This window comes from Microcaecilia unicolor, chromosome 5 (genome assembly GCF_901765095.1).
Source record: "Microcaecilia unicolor chromosome 5, aMicUni1.1, whole genome shotgun sequence".
Lineage (NCBI taxonomy): Eukaryota > Metazoa > Chordata > Amphibia > Gymnophiona > Siphonopidae > Microcaecilia > Microcaecilia unicolor.
In genome coordinates this window covers 363,060,520-363,081,890 of record NC_044035.1, presented here as the reverse complement: position 1 = coordinate 363,081,890, position 21,371 = coordinate 363,060,520, and the positions used below count along the sequence as shown (strand labels likewise).

General features: G+C 42.3%; 1 protein-coding gene across 1 annotated transcript in view; it reads left to right on the top strand.

Annotated features, from left to right (window-relative positions):
• The window catches only part of ATXN1L (ataxin 1 like), a 38,559-nt gene extending 17,816 nt beyond the window's left edge, over nucleotides 1-20,743 (top strand). Inside the window, exon 2 of the mRNA XM_030204679.1 lies at nucleotides 14,870-20,743. Coding sequence (XP_030060539.1) covers nucleotides 14,990-17,089 — 2,100 coding nt within the window. The 5' untranslated portion in view covers nucleotides 14,870-14,989 and the 3' untranslated portion in view covers nucleotides 17,090-20,743. The remainder of the gene's footprint in view (nucleotides 1-14,869) is intronic.
• The last annotated feature ends 628 nt before the right edge of the window (nucleotides 20,744-21,371 follow it).

Below are 21,371 nucleotides of genomic sequence, written 5' to 3'. Positions count from 1 at the left end.
TCAGGTTACTCCTGAGTCTGTCCTCTTTCACCTTCATCCTTTGCCTCTTGCTTCCTTTCAGTTGAAAGAGACGTGCTTCCTGTGCGTTTATGCCAGAGAGATATTTAAACGTCTCTAACATGCCTACCTTCTCCCTTCTTCCAAAGTATACATATTGAGATCTTTAAGTCTTTCCCCATACGCTTTATGACAAAGACCACTGACCATTTTAGTACTAATTCTCTAGACCAACTCCATCCTGTTTTTATCTTTTGGAAGGTGTGATCTCCATTATTGTATATACTATTCTAAATGAGATCTCACCAGAGTCTTATACAGGGACATCATCCCCTCCTTTTTCCTACTGGCCATTCCTCTCTCTGTGCACCCAAGAATCCTTCTAGCTTTCACCACTGCCTTTTTTTACCTGTTTGGCCTCCTTACCTTCATCACATACAATCACACCCAAGTACTGCTCCTCTTTTATACACAAATATTCTTCAAACCCTAAAGTGTACCACACCATCAGATTTTTGCAGCCCAAATGCATACCCCTGTACTATTTTGCATTAAATCTTAGCTGCCAAGCTTCACTAGGTCCCCTCCTCATGTTGTACACACAATCATGGGCGTCTACTCTTGGCAGATTTTGGTATTTCTGCAAAGAGGCAAATCTTACCAGACAGCTATTTTGCCCAAGAACTGAACCTTGCAGCACACCACTAAGTAATTTTCCTTTCCTCAAAGTGAGAGCCATTTATCACTGCCCTCTGTTGCCTTCCATTCAACCAGTTCCTAACCCAGTCAGTTACCTTAGGGCCCATACTGAGGGCATGCAGTTTATTTATTAGTCGTCTATACGGAACTATGTCAAAGGCTTTGCTAAAATCTAAATACACCATCAGGCTTATTTTCGAAAGAGAATGGCGCCCATCTTTCAACACAAATCGGGAGATGGGCATCCTTCTCCCAGGGTCATCTAAATCAGCATAATCGAAAGCCGATTTTGGGCATCCTCAACTGCTTTCCGTCGTGGGTACGACCAAAGTTCCCGGGGGCATGTCAGAAGCATAGCGAAGGCAGGACTGGGGCGTGCCTAACACATGGGCATCCTCGATCGATAATGAAAAAAAGAAGGACGTCCCTGATGAGCACTTGGGCGACTTGGTCCATTTTTTCTTACGACCAGGCCTCAAAAAGGTGCCCGAACTGACCAGATGACCACCGGAGGGAATCGGGATGACCTCCCCTTACTCCCTCAGTGGTCACTAACCCCCTCCCACCATAAAAAGAAAACTTTAAAAATATTTTTTGCCAGCATCAAATGTAATACCCAGCTCCCTGACAGCAGTATTCAGGTCCCTGGAGCAGTTTTAGTGGGTGCAGTGCACTTCAGGCAGGTGGACCCAGGCCCATCCCCCCTACCTGTTACACTTGTGGTGGTAAATGTGAGCCCTTCAAAACCCACCACAAACCCACTGTACCCACATGTAGGTGCCCCCTTCACCCCTTAGGACTATGGTAGTGTTGTATAGTTGTGTGTAGTGTTTTTTTTTTGGGGGGGCGAGGGGTTGGGGGGCTCAGCACCCAAGGTAAGGGAGTTATGCACCTGGGAGCAATTTGTGAAGTCTACTGCAGTGCCCCCTAGGGTGCCCGGTTGGTGTCTTGGCATGTCAGGGGGACTAGTGCACTACGAATGCTGGCTCCTTCCACGACCAAATGGCTTGCATTTGGTCGTTTCTGAGATGGGCGTCCTCGGTTTCCATTATCGCCGAAAATCGAGGACGACCGTCTCTAAGGTTGACCTAAATTTCGCGATTTGGGCGTCCCCGACCATATTATCGAAACGATAGATGGACACCCATCTTGTGCACCCCTTTCGATTATGCCCCTCCATATATATCATTCTCCCTCTATCCAACTCCCTGGTCACCCAGACAAAGAAATGAATCCGATTTGTCTGACGAGACCTGCCTCTAGTGAAACCATGCAGCCTTGGGTCTTGCAATCCATTGGATTCCAGAAACCTTTTTTTCAGGGTTTTTTCAAATGTTCTGTTTATTAATGCAACTGTAAGAAATACTGTAAATATGAACCATAGCTTGTATGTCAACAATTTTAAAAGCAAAGTTACTAGTAAATATGGTTCCATAATAAAGTATAACTTACTACACTATTTTCTATTTAAAAGCATTTCCATTAATTAACTTACCACAGAAATCAGACTTACCACCTGTAGTTCTTAACCTCTTTCTTATTTCCATTTTTGTGGAGAGAACCACATCCGCCCTTGTCCAGTCCTCCAGGACCACTCCCAACTTTAGAGTATCATTGAAAAGGTCAGCCAGTGGAGCCGCCAGAACTTCCCTAAGTTCCTATGCTGGAGAAAGAGGGAAAAGGATCCTGGACACTGATGTTGTAGGTGCTGGAAGATGAGGAGGTTGGAGAGAAGGAAGGAAGTAATGTCTGATGCTGGATGGGGGTGAAGAAGCAGAGGGTAGGGGAAAAGATGAGAGGTTTTATGCTGGACAGGAGACCCAAGATCTGATGGGGAGAGGGATCCAGGGTTTTAAGCTGGGGAGGGAGGAGGAGAGAGAAGGAGGTTCCCAAGATATTATGCATAGATGGGGGGGGGCTAGGGGTCTGGAGGAGGAGAGAGGGATCTAAAGTCTGAGACTAAGGAGAGAGGAAGGATAGAAGATAAGGAAGAGACTGAGCTCTGATTTTGGGTATGGGAAGGGAATGGATCCAGGGTTAATGCTGGGATTGAGTGAATGAGAAGGAATGTGAGGGGTAATGCTGAGGTGAGGGAAGAGGAGGAATTACATGAAGTCTTATGCTTAGGGCATAAGAGTAGGAGAAGGAAGGATCAGTGATCAGAAATCTGATACTGGTGGGACTCCGGGGTTTGATGCTGGGTGGGGAGGGATAAAGGGGGTAAGGATCCCCAGGTCTGATGCTGGAGGGTGCGAGGAAGAGGGATCCAGAGTTTGATACAGGAGTGGGAGGTGGGATTTGGCATCTGATGCTGGTGGGGGTGGGAGGAAGAGGTATCAGGGATCTGATACTGGTGGGGGAGGGACTTGGGTTTGATGCTGTAGGGTTGAAGATGAGAGAGGATCTCAAATCTGATGCTGTGAAGTAGAAGAGGAGGGAGGATTTCTGGTCTGATGCTGGGAGGAGAGGAGGAAGAGGAGGCACTTGGGATCTGATCCTTGGGGGTGGGGGAGAGGAGGAGGGAGTTGTGGTCTTATGCTGGGGAGTAGCTCAAAGAGGAGGAGGGGCCTGAGATCTAATGGGAGGGGTGGAGGGAGGAAGCTGGGTACTGTAATTGATTCTTTGTCCAGGCCTTTCTAGCCCTACTAGAAGATATTGTCTGTATATATTTATGTAAAGAAAATAACACAGCAGATTGGAGAACAGCAGATGTGGTCCCTCTTCACAAAAGTGGTGATAGGGAAGAAGCTGGAAACTACAGGACGGTAAGCCTCACTTCGGTTATTGGAAAAGTAATGGAAGTGATGCTGAAGGAAAGGATAGTGAATTTCCTGGAAGCCAATAAGTTGCAAGATCCAGGACAACATGGTTTTACCAAAGGTAAATCGTGCCAAACGAATCTCATTGAATTCTTTGACTGGGTGACCGGAGAATTGAATCATGGACGTGCTAAAGACGTAATCTACTTAGATTTCAGCAAAGCTATTGACACGGTTCCCCACAGGAAGCTCTTGAATAAACTTGACAGGCTGAAGATAGGACCCGACGTGGTGAACTGGATTAGGAACTGGTTGACGGACAGGCGCCAGAGGGTGGTGGTTAATGGAACTCGCGCAAATGAGGGAAAGGTGAGTAGTGGACTGCCTCAGGGATCGGTGCTGGGGCCGATTCTGTTCAATATATTTGTGAGTGACGTTGCTGAAGGATTAGAAGGTAAGGTTTGCCTTTTTGTGGATGATACTAAGATTTGTAACAGAGTGGACACCCAGGAGGGAGTGGAAAACATGAAAAAGGATCTGTAGAAGCTAGAAGAATGGTCTAAGGTTTGGCAATTAAAATTCAATGCGAAGAAATGCAAAGTGATGCACTTAGGCAGTAGAAATCCATGGGAGATGTATGTGTTAGGCAGTGAGAGTCTGATATGTACAGATGGGCAGAGGGATCTTGGGGTGATAGTATCTGAGGATCTGAAGGTGACGAAACAGTGTGACAAGGCGGTGACTGTAGCTAGAAGATTGCCAGGCTGTATAGAGAGAGGTGTGACCAGCAAAAGAAAGGAGGTGTTGATGCCCCTGTATAAGTCGTTGGTGAGGCCCCACCTGGAGTATTGTGTTCAGTTTTGGAGGCCGTATCTTGCTAAGGATGTAAAAAGAATTGAAGCGGTGCAAAGAAAAGCTACAAGAATGGTATGGGATTTGCGTTGCAAGACTTGCTGACCTGAACATGTATACCCTGGAGGAAAAGAGAAACAGGGGTGATATGATACAAATGTTCAAATATTTGAAAGGTATTAATCCGCAAACGAACCTTTTCCATAGATGGGAAGGCGGTAGGACATGAAATAAGATTGAAGGGGGAAAGACTCAAGAAAATGTCAGGAAGTATTTTTTCACGGAGAGAGTGGTGGATACTTGGAATGCCCTCCCGCTGGAGGTGGTGGAGATGAAAACGGTAACGGTATTCAAACATGTGTGGGATAAACATAAAGGAATCCTGTTCAGAAGGAATGGATCCTCAGAAGCTTAGCAGAGATTGGGTGGCAGAGCCGGTGGTGGGAGGCGGAGCTAGAGCTGGGCAGAATTCTACGGTCTGTGCCCTGAAAATGGCAGATACAAATCAAGGTCAGGTTTACACAAAAAGTAGCACATATGAGTTTGTCTTGTTGGGCAGACGGGATGGACCGTGCAGGTCTTTTTCTGCCGTCATCTACTATGTTACTAATATGTTACTTTTGATTCATAAAGTTCAGCCTTGGTTTTTTTTTTCCTCAAATCTTTGCAAAAAAAAAAAAAAAAGAAAAGAAACCAACAATATCATACAAAGAACAGTAATAAAACAAAAGAAAAACATAAGCATTTAACCCATGTAACTTGGGAAGGAAGTGGAATAAAAGAAAAAGGAAAAACAATTAGGTCAAAGCCTCAACATATTGCTTACTATTCTCACTCCCTATCCCATTACTAATTAGGCAAAAAATAATATTAATTTTTTTTAAACTTTAAATTTTTATTGAAAATAATTGTGGAAGTTACAACAATTCGCATCAAGAGGGCAACATATCCCCACATGACTTTATGTTGTCAGAACAATGACGTAGACTTTCCACCACTTATACCATTCCTCACTTCCAATTTTAGAATCCCCCCATATCCCTGAACTCCCTTCCTCTTACCACCCCCCAAATTCGTATAACCCCCCTCCCTCCCCCCCAGCAATAAAGAACTCTTAACTGTTGTGGTTGAAAGAACATAAATTGATTCCTAGAATATATAATTAGACACAAGAGAAAAGGAAGCTCCCATTGAAATCACGTGAGTCTTCAAAGCCAAAAAGGCTTTCTGCCTAGGCTGAGTTGAATGGGTGGCATCTGGGACCAGTTGTACCTTCTGAGCTCAAAAAGCAACATCTTTATTTTGAAAATAAGCCTTCAGAGGTTTGATTCCTTTCTATGTTCATATTTTATTCTTTTATTGTAATCCGCTTACACCCTCATATGTTGGATGTGATATATTTATTGTATACTGCTAACTCCCTCTTAACAGAGATTCAAAGCAGTTTAACAAAAAGAAATTATAACCAGAAAAAGGAAAATAATTATGACATAAGCCATTTAAACAGATAGGCCTTTAACTGCATTCTGAAGGAGAGATAACTGGAAGACCTTCGCAGTTCCAAAAGAAGCAAAAGCCAAAACTCTTGTGCCTGACAGCAGAGAGACATCTTCAAAATCTGTTTGCATATAACGCTAGGAAAAGAAAGCAGTAAAAGACTGAACGAATGCCTTACTCTCAGAAATCAAAGAAATAAAAATATTCTGGAGCAGAGCCATCAAACATTTTGAAAATTAAACAGGCTAACTTAAACAAAATCCTGGAATGAATAGGAAGCCAGTGTAAAGCACTAAGTGCAGCAGTTGAGCTGTCAGGGTTTTTTAAGGCCCAAAATAAGTTTCACTTCTGTATTCTGTAATAACTGTAATTTGAGTTGAAATTTTAACGTAAGAGAGACATAAAGGGAAATGCAGTAGTCAAGACGGCTTAAATGCATGCTTGCACTAGAATGGTAAAATGGTAAAAAGCTGACGTAGCTTAAGATACAATTTGTGATAAATGATTAACCTGAAGCTTTAAGGAAAGAGAAGAATCCAGAATAACGCCAAGAATTTTAGAGGACAGATCAATTTTAAGAGAGAAGTTCGTAGATACAGGAAAAGAATCGGGAATAATGGTACCCTTACGTGCTAACCAGAGTAGATTAGTTTTGTCAGCATTTCATTTAAAATCTTTTTAGGAAGGATAGAGATACTAGACCAATTTTTGCAGACTGGGACAAGCAACAACATATCATTTGCGTAGGAATAAATGTTCATTCCCAAGGAAGAAAAATCATGCTCCATATTAGTCATGTAAACATTGAACAAAATAGATGACAATGAGGAGCCTTTCGTAACACCACAGGGTGGTACCCACGGAGCTGAGAGATCACTCTTCATTTTAATAGAATAATGTCTGTTGGACAAAAATTCACTAAACCATGTAAAGACTCTGCCAGAAGTACCTATTGAGTTCAATTAAAAAAAAAATGTCACGATCCACTGTATCAAATACAGCGGTCAAGTCAAACTGCAATAATACTGGCTCTTTACGCCTTCCCATGAGGCATTTGGCATCTGATACCAATGCTAATAAATCTGATTCGGTACTGTGGAATACTCTAAATCCAAATTGAAGTGGGCTAAAACAACCATATTTATCCAAATTTGATGATAACTGAGTAGCTACAATAGACTCTGACAATTTAGAGAGTAAAGAAATACTGACCACTGGTTGAAAGTTGGTAGGTAGACTGGGGTCAGCATTAACATTTTAAATAATAGGTGTAAGGACAATACCCCAAAACTTCGGGGAGTACTGACCAGCCCCAAACAGAGAGTTTAAAAAAGACATGAGCCAATCAATTATCAAAGAAGGGGTAGATTTCAGTATATAAGATGGACAACTATCCAGTATACAAGAGGAAGAAGCCATTTTAGGCAACAGAGAGGACACCTGATCTTTAGTAATAGTGTGAAAAGACTTTCACAGTCTATCAGCAGGAAAGTTTAAATATTGAGATGCTAGAACAGATGCATAGGGGGAACTGATTTCCTGATCTTAATAATCTTATCTGATAAATATGTTGCCAGCGATGAAGCCGAGGGATATCGATCAATATCAGCACCAATGTAAGAGTTAGGTACAAGATTCCTAAAAATCATAAAAAGCTGCTGTGACAGAACAGTGTGTTTTAAGCCTGTAAAACTGCCTTAACTAATTCCTGAAGTGTATTTCTTCTAGTGGCCAGCAGGCGGTGTACGTTTTATGTTAAAGCTGTTATAGAAAGGGGGTCACTTGATGCACTAGAGAGTGAAAGACGTGGTTCTGTGCTCTCTTAGGCCTTCCGTCAAATTTATGTAATTTTAATTGCAAAAAGTTGAACTCTAACCCTAAAATTACTTTTGAAAGTCCGAGACTGCCCCATAGAGAGATTTGTGGAACCGCAGGGAAAAAGCTTACCTGCCAGAGGAGGAAAACGGGAGAAAGAAAAGCTGAAGGTGACGAGTGGAGAAGATGAACTGGCAAAGCGCGAGAGCTCCGTTTTCACTCCGAAGCAATTAAAACAAATCACCGAAGCAGTGAGCTTAGCGCTGGAGCCGAGGTTGACGCAGCTGTCGGCACAAATCGCTACCGTAACATCCTCCCTGACAGAAACTACGGCTCAGACTGGCGAGCTAGAACGTCGAGTCGCCGAGTTGGAAGACGTGCGCTCCCATGGCGGCCCGGATAAAGAAACAAGATGCTACGATTGAACACTTACTGACAAAAGTTGATGATCTGGAAAACAGATCTCATCACGCAAACCTTCGTATCGTGGGGCTTCCAGAGTCTGTCGGAGATAGATTCCTTGCTACGGAGCTGGAGCAGTGGCTAAAGAGGGAGTTCGCCCTCTCAGACAGCATGGGCCCACTGTGCTTAGAGAGGGCCCATCAGGTTGGCCGTTTGCAAGATGGCCGCCAGTCCCCGCGTGTAGTTCTCATCAAAGTACACAATTATATCCACAAAGCTGTTATAGAAAAGTGAATGCACCCTCTTAGTTTCACTCGATGAAAAAGTGATCTACAATACTGTGAGCAGTGTACTTTTAAAACTTTTAAAACACGCAAACACAACCCACGACCCAGACAAAAACAACCCCATAACTCACAAACCATACAGCACTCACACACACATAATGCCCACCCTAAATAACATTCATAACAATCCAACCACAATACACCAAATCTATAAACAACCTATTAACAACACACCAGACCAAAGACACGAAAACCAACCAATAGGAAAAATCTCCGCATACGAACATCACCAACAAAAAGAGAAAAACAACAACAACAACAAATTCAACCACCGAAAAAACAGACAACTAATAAAAATAAACACATCGAACCCCTCCACAGAACCATACCGCTCAATCCAACTAGGATACATCAATGCAAGATCAGCAGTAAGCAACTCAGTAGATATACTAGACTGGATTACAACAGATAATTTAGACCTTCTGTTCATCACAGAAACCTGGTTCCACAGCCCAACAGACCCCGCCATCCTAGAGACATGCCCACCAGAATACAAAATCACCCACTGGACAAGAAATGGAAAAAGAGGGGGCGGAATAGCCATAATTTACAAACCCGAGTTCACCATCACAACCACGGGAGAATCCACCTCACCACAACTTGAAATTGCCTCGACAAGAATCAATCATCCAAACTTACTAGGACACCTCAACACAATCCTATTCTACAGACTACCAGGAAAATGGCAAGACTCCCAAACGCAACTCATGGACTTCATCTTGAACACATGTGTCTCTGCCTCAAACATCCTTATAATAGGAGACATCAACCTACACCTTGAAGACGACACCTCAACAAGCACACGAGAATGCAAAGAATTCTTAAAACTCTGGGATCTACACGCACCTAACACTCAACCGACACACACTTGACATCATTACACACAAATTCGACCCAGACTCAACTCTCCTACTTACTGACACAAGATGGACACCTACACTATGGTCAGACCACCATAAAGTATACGTCTCCCTCTACTGGCGAAAAACACACATAAACGCACTCAAAAACCTTGAGCGAACAACATACACCACGAGAGGAAAAATAGACCCCACAACAGTCTGGCAACAGATCTACCAGAACGAATGGTCAACAAATGCTGACACCATCCAATTCCTCAAAGAATGGGACGATATATGCACAATAACATTAGACAAAATCGCCCCAATCCAAACCAGAACATCACACAGGAAGAAATCAAATCCATGGTTCACCGAAGAGCTGAAAAAACTTAAAACTAGAACGCGCATGGAACAAAAAGAAAGATGAACAAACACTAAATGCCTGGAAACTACTTCGGAGGAAATACAAATATACCATAAAACAGACCAAAAGACTACATTACAAAACAATGATAGGACCAAACTACAAAGACACACACAAACTCTTCTACCTCGTGAATAAATTGTTAGACACCACACCAGTTACAACCAACAGCAAAGACATACCAGGTGTCGATGACCTTGCGAATTACTTCAAGGAGAAAATTATACAACTACGACTTAAAATACCCGCCAGCCCTATTGAATACGCCACACTTCTAGACTGTCTAGACCCAGAAGACGGAATATACCCAGCAGACAGAACCTGGACCGACTTCGAATTACTATCAGAAGACCTCATCTCTGAAACACTCAAAAGATTTGCCAAATCCAACTGCAAACTAGATATATGCCCAAATAACCTCATGAGATCAGCTCCTGAACAATTCATAATAGACCTAACGAACCACATAAACTTCATGTTACAAAATGGACTTTTCCCAAAGGAAAAAGGAAAAATTCTACTCACCCCAATACCTAAAGATACAAAGAAAAGCACAAGTGAAATAACCAATTACAGACCAGTAGCATCTATACCACTAATAACCAAAATAACTGAAGGGATAGTAACAAAACAACTCACAAACTATCTAAACAAGTTCTCAATACTGCATGATGCCCAGTCAGGATTCCGGTCGAATCACAGCACAGAAACAGTATTAATTACCCTAATGACAAAATTTAAACAAATGATTGCAACCGGCAACAACATACTCCTCCTACAATTTGACATGTCAAGTGCCTTTGATATGGTTGACCACGGAATCCTACTACACATACTTGAATATTTTGACATCGGAGGAAATGTCCTAAACTGGTTCAAGGAGTTCCTAACCCTGCGCTCATACCAAGTCACATCAAACTCAACTACGTCTGCTACATGGACACCTGAATGTGGAGTACCACAAGGATCACCCCTCTCACCAACTATTTTCAACCTATTGATGATCCCCTTGGCAAAACTTCTATCAAACCATAACCTCAACCCGTATATATATGCCGACGATGTAACAATATACATCCCTTTCAAACAAGACATCAAAGAGATCCTCAATGAAATCAACCAAAGTCTACACATCATGAACTCCTGGGCAGATGCATTTCGATTGAAACTAAACGCAGAAAAAACTCAATGCCTGATACTCACCTCCCAGTACAACACGAAGGAATTCACTGCTATAAACACACCTAAACTAAACCTTCCAATCTCAGAAACTCTAAAAATCCTTGGAGTTACTATTGACCACCACTTAACACTTGAAACTCATGCAAACAACACAACCAAGAAAATGTTCTACTGCATGTGGAAACTGAAAAGAATAAGACCATTCTTCCCGAGATCCGTCTTTCGCAGCCTAGTGCAATCCCTCGTACTCAGCCATCTGGATTACTGCAACTCACTATACGCAGGTTGCAAAGAGCAAATTATTGAGGAAACTTCAAACAGCCCAGAACACAGCAGACAGACTCGTCTTCGGAAAACCAAAATACGAAAGTGCCAAACCCTTACGAGAGAAGCTACACTGGCTCCCACTCAAGGAACGCATTACTTTTAAAGTATGCACATTAGTCCACAAAATCATTCACGGTGAAGCCCCAGCTTACATGTCTGACTTAATAGACTTACCACCTAGAAATGCTAAAAGATCATCCCGAACTTTCCTCAACCTTCACTTCCCCAGTTGCAAAGGCATAAAATACAAAACGCTACACGCATCAACCTTTTCTTATATGAGCACGCAATTCTGGGATACACTACCACGCAACCTGAAAACGATCTATGAACTAACCAACTTCCGCAAATCATTGAAAACCCATCTCTTTGATAAAATTTACTGAAAGAATCAAAACACATTAAGTCCGCACACACTATTAGTAATGCAACAATACATTCTCTTCTGAATTCCCATCCCCCGTAATTTTTTACCACATTTATATTTTTTTATTTTTCTTACATTTGTACCCCGCGCTTTCCCACTCATAGCAGGTTCAATGCGGCTTACATATTGTATAAAGGTACTTATTTGTACCTGGGGCAATGGAGAGTTAAGTGACTTGCCCAGAGTCACAAGGAGCTGCCTGTGCCTGAAGTGGGAATCAAACTCATTTCCTCAGTTCCCCAGGACCAAAGACCACCACTCTAACCACTAGGCCACTCCTCCACTCCATACCTCTACTCATAGAAAAATGTTATACCGAATTGTTCTTCTACTACTGTTCAGTTGCCCTATTAGTTCCCGTTGTTTCTTTTCCACTGTTCCATTGTTCTTCTCCATTGTTCTATTCCCTTAACGACACTTTAACTTTGTTTTCGCATAACCACTCACAATGTAATCCATAACCGAGTTGTAACAAACTGTATTTCCACCATTCACAATGTATTGTAAGCCACACTGAAACCGCAAATAGGTGGGAAAATGTGGGATACAAATGCAATAAGTAAATAAATAAATAAACTTGTTGACTGGGCTCTGATTGTCCTAGGAGCTCTATTCATTGGGATTGTACCGGGTGTTTTTGAACAGCATCCATGCCTGATATAAATTTTTGACCGCTCCTCTAATTTTTTTTTTTTCATCGTTCTTCTCATTTTATCATAGTCTCCTTTTTTAAAGTTGAATGCTAACGTATTGGATTTCCTGTGTATACTTCAAAGCTGATATCAAATTTGATCATATTATGATCACTGGTGTCAGGCGGCCCCAGCACAATTACCTCCCGCACCAGATCATGCGCTCCACTAAGGACTAGGTCTAGAATTTTTCCTTCTCTTGTTGGCTCCTATACCAGCTGCTCCATAAAGCAGTCCTTGATTTTGTCAAGGAATTTTACCTCCCTAGCATGCCCCGATGTTACATTTACCCAGTCAATATCGGGGTAATTGAAATCACCCATTATCAATGTGTTGCCCAGTTTGTTTGCTTCCCTAATTTCCAATAACATTTCTACATCCATCTGTTCATACTGGCCAGGCGGACGGTAGTACACTCCTATCACTATCCTTTTCTCCTTAACACATGGAATTTCAATCTTTAGTGATTCCAAGATGTGTTTTGTTTCCTGCAGAATTCTCCTTAACATACAGTGCTACCCCTCCACCAATTCGATCCACCCTATCACTATGATATAATTTGTACCCCGTTATTACAGTGTCCCACTGGTTACCCTCCTTCCACCAGGTCTCAGAGATGCCTATTATGTTCGGCACACCAAAATACGAAAGCGCGAAACCCCTGCGGGAAAAACTACACTGGCTCCCACTAAAGGAATGCATCACGTTTAAACTTTGCACCCTAGTCCATAAAATCATCCATGGTAACGCCCCAGCCTACATGTCAGACATGATAGATCTACCACCCAGGAACGCAAAAAGATCCTCTCGCACATTCCTTAATCTTCATCCTTCCAAGTGCAAGGGTCTGAAATACAAATCAATGCATGCATCTACCTTTTCCTATACGAGCACGCAGCTCTGGAACGCGTTGCCACGTAACCTGAAAACAGTCTATGAATTGACTAGTTTCCGCAAACTATTGAAAACCTATCTTTTCGACAAGATATATCACAAAGATCAACATGTGTAACTGTATATTCTAACATATGTAACTGTATAATCTTTAAAACTTCCAGACTGTCTTATAATGTCTTATAATGTTTTTCTGCTTTAACACCTTCATGTATTTCACCACCATGTAACACAAAACCCTCTGTAAACCAAATGTATATTCACTGCTTTTTCCAGTATCCATGACGAATTGTAAGCCACATTGTGCCTGCAAAGAGGTGGGATAATGTGGGATACAAATGCCATAAATATCTAATTTTTCATTTAGTTCAATATATTCTAACTCTCCCATCTTATTTCTTAGGCTTCTGGCATTCGCATATAGACATTTCAAGCTATGTTTGTCGTTTCTATTTACATCCTGCTCAGTACTTAATTTGCAATCTTATTGCATATAGCTCATTTGTGGATTTCTGCTCTTGAATACATCACGTTACACCACTGTTGAGTCACGTTCAGGAACCTACTTTTTTCTGTGCTTTCATCATGCCCTACAGACTGTCCTGCTGTCTGTGCTCCTCTCAACAAGACCTTCTGACCTATCCCTCTGGGATGTTCCCCTAACCTCTACACACAAGCTCCTCAATTATGGAACTCTCTTCTTCCATTGCTCAGTTCAAAACTGACTTGAAAACTCATCTCTTCCTGGAGGCATTTGGGCCCTAGCTGGTAGGATATCCTTACTCACCTGTACCCCCCCCCCCCCCCATTGTTTTTACCCTCCCTCTCTGTTTCCTATTTATTATTGTAGTTCTTCCCCGGCTCCTTCTGTTTTTACCTGGTCCTATTATGTCTTAGTTGTATAGTTGTTCTCTCCCCTACTTTCAGATATTATTTTGTAAGCCGCGTTTTGATGGGTGGGATAGAAAAGTCCCTAATAAACTTGAAACTTGATCACTCTACATTTCTTCATAATAAAGCTTAACTGCTAAGCATTAGCCTGTTTCTAATTTTTGTCAGTAAGTTCTCATGCATTCCACTCTTTCTGGAGTATCCACTCTGTTGCCAATTTTTGTGTCATACACAAAAATGCATACTTTTTAACCCTTCAATAATATCACTCACAAATATATTGAACAGAATCAGCCCCCAGACAGGTCCTTGAAGCATGGCACTATTCACCTTTTTTGAGTGAATTCCGCTTACTACCATCCTCTGCCACCTTTCAGTCAACCAACTTCTGATCTAATTTACCATCTCAGGTTCTTTGCTTCAGTGTGTATGTATGAGCTTCCTATGAGGAATAGTATCAAAAGCTTTACTGAAATCTAAGTAGTTCACATCCAACGCATACCCTTGATCCAGTTCTTTTGTCATCCAGTCAAAGAAATCTTATACAGAAATGTGCAACTATGAAACCTCTCCTAAAGAAAATATACTGTGTGGCAGGGTCAGAATTTAAGAAAATTTAAATTTATGCAATAGTAATATACATTGATTACCAAATTAGTTCATTTCCTTTGTACAGGAAGATGCATGTACTGGGGTGGTGTGGGAGGGAATCATCATGTTATTGCCTTAAAAACAAACTCTACTTGTATCTGAATTTCCACAGTCTGAAATACTCACAGTAATCATTCACCATTCTTTGTATTTAATTTCTTTTCTTGGCAGATGAGGAAAACCCAGTCAGCCCCCAAGAGTACAGTTTTCTAAGCACAAAAAGATACCACTTTTGGATGTGTATGAGACCAATCCAAACAGAGAAAGCCACCTGGACAGCTGAGGGGCATTATGAAACCTGTCCACGAGAGAAACCAGGAATGCCTTCCACCAAAGAAACGAGATCTTCCACAGAGCTGCACAAATTATGACCATGCAGTGACGACCAGTTGCTCCCCTACCACCAGCTCAACTTCAGCTGAAGCCCCTGACTTGTCCAGGGGCTTGCTTATAGCAGCTGGGCCAAGTGAAGTGAGTTTGAGATCCAGAGTTGCCAGCGAGAACTGTGAGGAACGTGCTAGCGTGACTTTAGATCAGTATGGCTATCTCTACAACATGGCGGTGCCCCCAGCAAACTTCTCTCCAGCTGTAGTGAGCATGAGTTCACTTCCTCCAGCAATAATCCAACACCCTGCAATTCCTTTTCTACCTATCCACTGTGCTCCAGTGTCACCCACCTCTGTGCAGTATATAGGATCTCCTTATGCACTGTCATGCGCAGTAACTCCCAGCTTCCTGTCTAGCTCCCCTATGTCATCTTCAGTGACTCTAGCTACAACACAAATCCCTCATTATGTGCCATATGGTTCACTAATCACAGAAAGGACAACAGCCATTGCGTCACAAAATCCCTCTTCTGGCAACACATTCAAGAAAGCCCCATGTGCATCCCTTGTTACCACATCCTCTCCAAGCCAGCTGCAGCCCCATGCAGGAACCCTTCCAGTGGATATTACTCAGGGCAGAGTGCCCATTTTTTATCATCATTCATCATGTGTGCCATCAGTGTATTCTGTTCATGAGGTACCTCACACATGCTCAGGCACAGTCCAAAATACAAGGAAGAGAGGAACCTTAGTTACAGTCACCACCAATGAAGAGCTGAGAGAACAGGAATGTAATCGGGAAAGGATGATAAACCAGATTTTGGACTTACACAATCAGCTGACTGATGTTGGATTGCATGGTGCTGCAGGAGAGCACATGTCGGATGGACACCACTTTTCGGACTATCAAACACAGAGGTCTGAGGTCACTGTCCCAGCACACAGAGACACTCCAGACACAGACCTAGAGGTACAGAGAGTGGTTAGTGGTTTGAATTGTCAGAGCCCTGCGACCCTTTCCCACATCATTACCGAACCCCAGGATGAGCTCAGAAATGTCTCGTTCTCAGGTGTACATAGACATCCTTCAGAAGCTGCTGCAGAGAGAGGCCAGCTGGATAGTTTGTATCTGGCATCATCCTTGCAGGAAGTTGCACATACACACTTACGCAAACCAATGACAGTATCCAATGGGGAGTCAGGGCATCTGTCAGTGGAGTCAGAACAGGATTTAGTTTCTGTAAGTCCTAAATTGGTTTCAGATGTTTTGGGTATAAAGACCCTAGAAGCACATGGTGAAGGGGACCTTGTAGTGAAAAACGCATTTGTTTTTGCAACTGCTCCTATGCAGTCAGGCCCAGTACAGCCTCCGAAGCCCTCCCACTTCATGAAAGGAGCCATCATTCAGCTGGCCACTGGGGAACTAAAACGGGTGGAGGACCTACAGACTCAAGATTTTGTTCAAAGTGCTGAAGTGAGTGGAGGTCTCAAGATAGACTCTAGCACTGTGGTGGACATCCAGGACAGCCAGTGGCCTGGGCTTGTCACCCTGCATTTTATAGTGGGTGAGCAGCAGAGTAAAGTTTCTCTGGATGTGCCACCAGAGCACCCCTTCTTTGTGTATGGGCAAGGCTGGTCTTCCTGTAGTCCTGGTCAGACAACTCAAGTCTTTGCACTACCTTGTCACAGACTGCAGGTGGGTGATGTGTGTATCTCCATTAGTTTACAAAGCCTGAATGATAACTTGGCCTCCCCTGCTGGTTGCCTCCTTCCTAGTCAAGCACTATCCCCAAAAGACAGGACAAGTCCATGTCAGAGACAGCAGATGCTCTTGACAGAAAAATATAAGGAGATGAAGAGCCTATCACAGAGGGACACTGTACTTCTGAGTTCTCACATAGAGTCCCCACATCCAGAAACTAGTGGACATTACTGCTGGTCAACCCCAGGATTCCAAAGATACAGTTTGCAGGTTGAGAACATGCAACCTTCCCCACTTCGCTCCTCCTTCATACCACAGGAGGTCAAGTTGTCTATCGAAGGGCGCTCCAATGCAGGAAAGTGAACTTTGTAAGCCAGAGAAAAGTTGAGATCCAGTGAATCTTGGCACTAACAGAGCAATGGATTAATCTTTGAATCTGGTGCCTCTGTCTCTGGAAATGTAACTAGACTCACATTCCAGCTCTGCTATGAGAGGATTTTCACAGCACTAGGATATGGCTAACTTCATATTTCCATGATAGAGCAAAGCAAGAATGTGAAAAATAAAACAGATAAGTTGTATCTGGGATGAAAAAGTCTGATGAGAGGCTGTACTGGCTTATTCAGAGAATAGGTTTCCTTAAAGTCCATGCACCATCAATCAATTTGATAGTAACTGGGAATGACATTTTAGCCTGCAGACTACTCATAGTGCCATGATAGGATTCTTTAACGCTGCAGTTTTACGTGACGGGTATAACAGGGGGAGGGTTCTTGCAGTCAGTAGGTTTCTGTGTGCAATTTGGAAGAGTTCTTCCACTTTATATCATCCCGGCAATGATGATGGGTTGTTTCTGACAATCTGTAGCTACTGTATTTTCCTGGGGATGCTAGAAAGGATGTGTTATTCTATAGCTCCCTGTGAGCGATATAGATGGATATTCTACTCTGTAGGTGCCTGGTAGATATATGAATGCTTCCTTTGATACAAAGGGGGTTTCTGGTAATTAGGTGAAAAATGTGATGTATACATTCCTAAGTAGATGTCATGGAATCTGAGTAGGGTTCAGTAAGAGATTGAAAAGAGTGTTTCCAATCAGTTGGTGCCTGGCAGCATTACAGCCAGTCACATCAGAATGTGTTGGTACCTGGTGGTGGTGTAGTCACTCAGACCCTAGTTGTAATGCTACCAACCTTTTCTATGTTTGTTAAATAAAAGGATACAGTTGGCCTCGTCCATATTTGGTGACTCACATTCCGCATTCAGTCTGTGGTTTGATGTGTCCTGGTATAAGTGCAATTGGCCATTTGCGTAGTCGGTGCCTGGCAATGTATGTTCGAGGGTGGAGAGGGTTTGCCAGTTAGTGAAAATACTGCTGATTACAGTCTTCCAGATTTTTCTGACAACCTGTTTGTGGGTCTTTTTTTTTCTGACACACTTTATTGTTTATTGTCTTTATTTTGTGAACAGTTGGATTAACAATGCTTAGATTCCCTCCTTTATGCATCAAGCTAAAAACTTAAGATGCATCATACTGGGTCAGACCAAAGGTCCATCAAGCCCTGTATCTGACAGTGGCCAACCCAGGTCAAATGTACCCAGCAGGATCCCAAAGAGTAAACCCATTCCTTGCTTTACAAAGATAATGTAACTAATAATGGTTTATGGACTTTTTCTATAGGAACTTATCTAAGCCCTTGAGAAACCCAGCTGTAGCCTCACAGAGCCTGAACCCATGTTACTGGAGACTCAAGCCCCTCACTCAAAACATTAAGAGGGTAATTTTATAAATGGTTTTCATGCCTAAAAATACACATGGTGCAGGCCGGTGCATCCATGCATACTAGGTGTGCTCAGAGGAGGAGTTAAGACAGAGTTGTGATTTATGCACATAGTTTACGTGATTCCATTTAGGCCTTTTCCTGAGCCAGCATAAAGTGCTCCCATTCTAGGTGCTGGTATTGTATGAAAGATACAGACACCTGTACATCTTTGTGTTATAAAATTACCCTCTTGTGTTTTTACAGATCTCATATTTTTTCCTTTTTATTTTCATTTACGGACTGCCAGTAAATAACACTGACAGTTGAGAAGCCTGAGGGCAGCCTCTTCTGTGGTCAGCATGTTTTTTTAGTTTATTTCTTGTTAAGTATTTCCTTATTGTCTGGTTGAGAAGAATTTATGCCTTTGACTTGTAATATTGGGGCCTGTAGAAAAATGAAGGCAGATAAAGACCATAAGGTCTCTCCAGTCTGCCCATCCCTGGTCTCTACTCTCCCTTAGAGATCTATGTACTTGTCCCAAGCTCTCTTGAATTCTGAAGCATCTCCACCTCCACAATATAAAAGGATCTGGAGAATCAACTGAAAGATCAGGTAAAAGGAGTAGCAGCGAGGTCTAGATAGCCATTAAAATGATCAGTAACCCTCCACCCCCACACCACCTACTGACAGCACAGCTTCCTATGAAGCCAACCTCTCTGATTTGAAGGGTAAAGGAGAGGATGGGGCAAGATAAGGGGCAGGAAACCTGAAGCTTGCCGATTGGGCCTATATATAAGCCTCTATGGGTATACAGCGGACAGTATAATATATTTATTCTAGCATGGCTATTAGTATAAATGTTAATATTTTACCATAAACTGACTGATAAATACCACAACATATGAAGGTCAACAGTGCTGATAGTGTTTATGGGAAAATCAGCCAACCATGCCTCAAAGCTGCCCACATCGAGCTCTGGCAGGGACAGAGCCTCCCCAGGCTACAGACAGTCTATAAAGTTGCAATGTAATTTATTCATTGATTTGCATATGCTTTCTTACATTACACTACATGTTGAGCTTTGCAAGGCATTTCTGCTGTTGAGATTGAACAGGTGAGTGAATTGTGCAAGAGCTGCTCCTACTTTGTAATGAGACAAGGGTGAATGAAGCAGGTAGTTCTCTTATCACATTGCTAGAGCTCGTTATGTCCCATTTCTCAGAATATGCAATAAAACATATAGCTGTTGTTTGTCCTCATCTGTAGTAATTCATTTATCAGTTCTGCCTCCTGCTGGTTGTATTTCAAGCTGCTGCAAGAGAGATATTGTAATATCCTTTGGAAATCTTGTTATTTCAGAGAGGATGGATGCTGGGCTGTAGCCACTACTGGCCCTTCATCAAGAAGAGGCGTTCTGGCGGGTTGGGCACGAGTTTTCAGCTGTTTTCTGCTGCTGATGGAACTCTGTTTGGCAGCAAGATCCCACTTAGTTTTGTGAGGTTAAAGTGAAAAGACTTAAAGTATGATGCCCTACTTGCACATCAACAGCAGAACTAAAAGGGGAAACGTATTTTCTTCAGTAGATAGCATGTCCATCTCTATAGTCCTTTCCCTAGAGGCTGAATCCAGAGGCACTGTAAAAGGATGATGCTGAGTGAGGGAAAAGTGCAGTCCTGTTACGAGGCCCAGCTTTCCACAAACTCTCTAGATGTGTGATTAGTGCAATAATAGTAATATGAACCTTGTGGAAGTCAGCTTGATAGAATTTATACTTGTGTGCAACAGACAATATGCTCTTAACTCGCTCCTCAAGCAATGTAGAATGCGATTCCCCAGCTCTGCAGTACTTCCTTTTGCATTGACTGTGCCTCCAGCTGATACGTGTTGTCTGATTTCATGAACCTTGGTTTCTGCCGCACCTGTGTCGCAACAATGGCTGTCACAAGTGTAGTGTGTTTGTATCATACAAACTGTAGGACAGTTTGCAGAAGACTGAGGGGGCGAGAGGAGAGGACTCGTCATTTCATGCCAAGAATTCCCTACGGAGCAATTTCAATTATTGACTGTAATTCCCAGTATGTAAAGGATGTACTAATGTAATCAATGATACATTATATCGAAAGCCTTACAACTAGTCAGGTGCTTTCTCTAAAATTGTATAATCCAATCTGATCTTTAACAAAGCATTACTATTAATATCTATATTTTGCTGTGCCTTTTTGTAACAGTTATAAATAAATCACTTTCTATTGCATATTTCTAAACTGAGTGAGATTATTTTGTAGTTTTACCCTTTTCTGTTTTCCAACGGAGCACTGTTCCACCACCAGAATGGCACAGAATTCCAAAGTCATGTATGTGGGAAAAGGGAAAGGATTCTTTATTTCAGCTTAATAGTAAAATCCAGACAGGCCTAACATTTTGCTGTGGGACAGGTCAGGTGCAAGAAATGCTGAATCAGTGTCTGAATTAATATTTTCCACTGCTACTTTTCCTACTGAACTTAGCATGGTAATACTGATGCCTGTTTTGAAAGGTCAAATAAAACCATTATACACCTGTTCTAATTATAGGCCGATAGCTACTATTCCTTTTCTCATTAAGGAATTATCAGTTGCAAGAATATTTGGATAAACATGACATTCTTTATCATATGCAGTCAGATTTTTGCTTTTTTAGCACTGAGACCTGTTTATTATCATTGGTCACAAAACTCAGATCCTTTTTTGACAAGGATATTGCTAAGAACGTAAGAGTAACCATACTGGGTCATACCAGTGGTCCATCTAGCCCAATATCCTCTTTCCAAACAGTGGCCAAAGCCAGGTCACAAGTACCTGGCAGATACCCAAATCATGTCAACGTGCCATACTACAAATCCC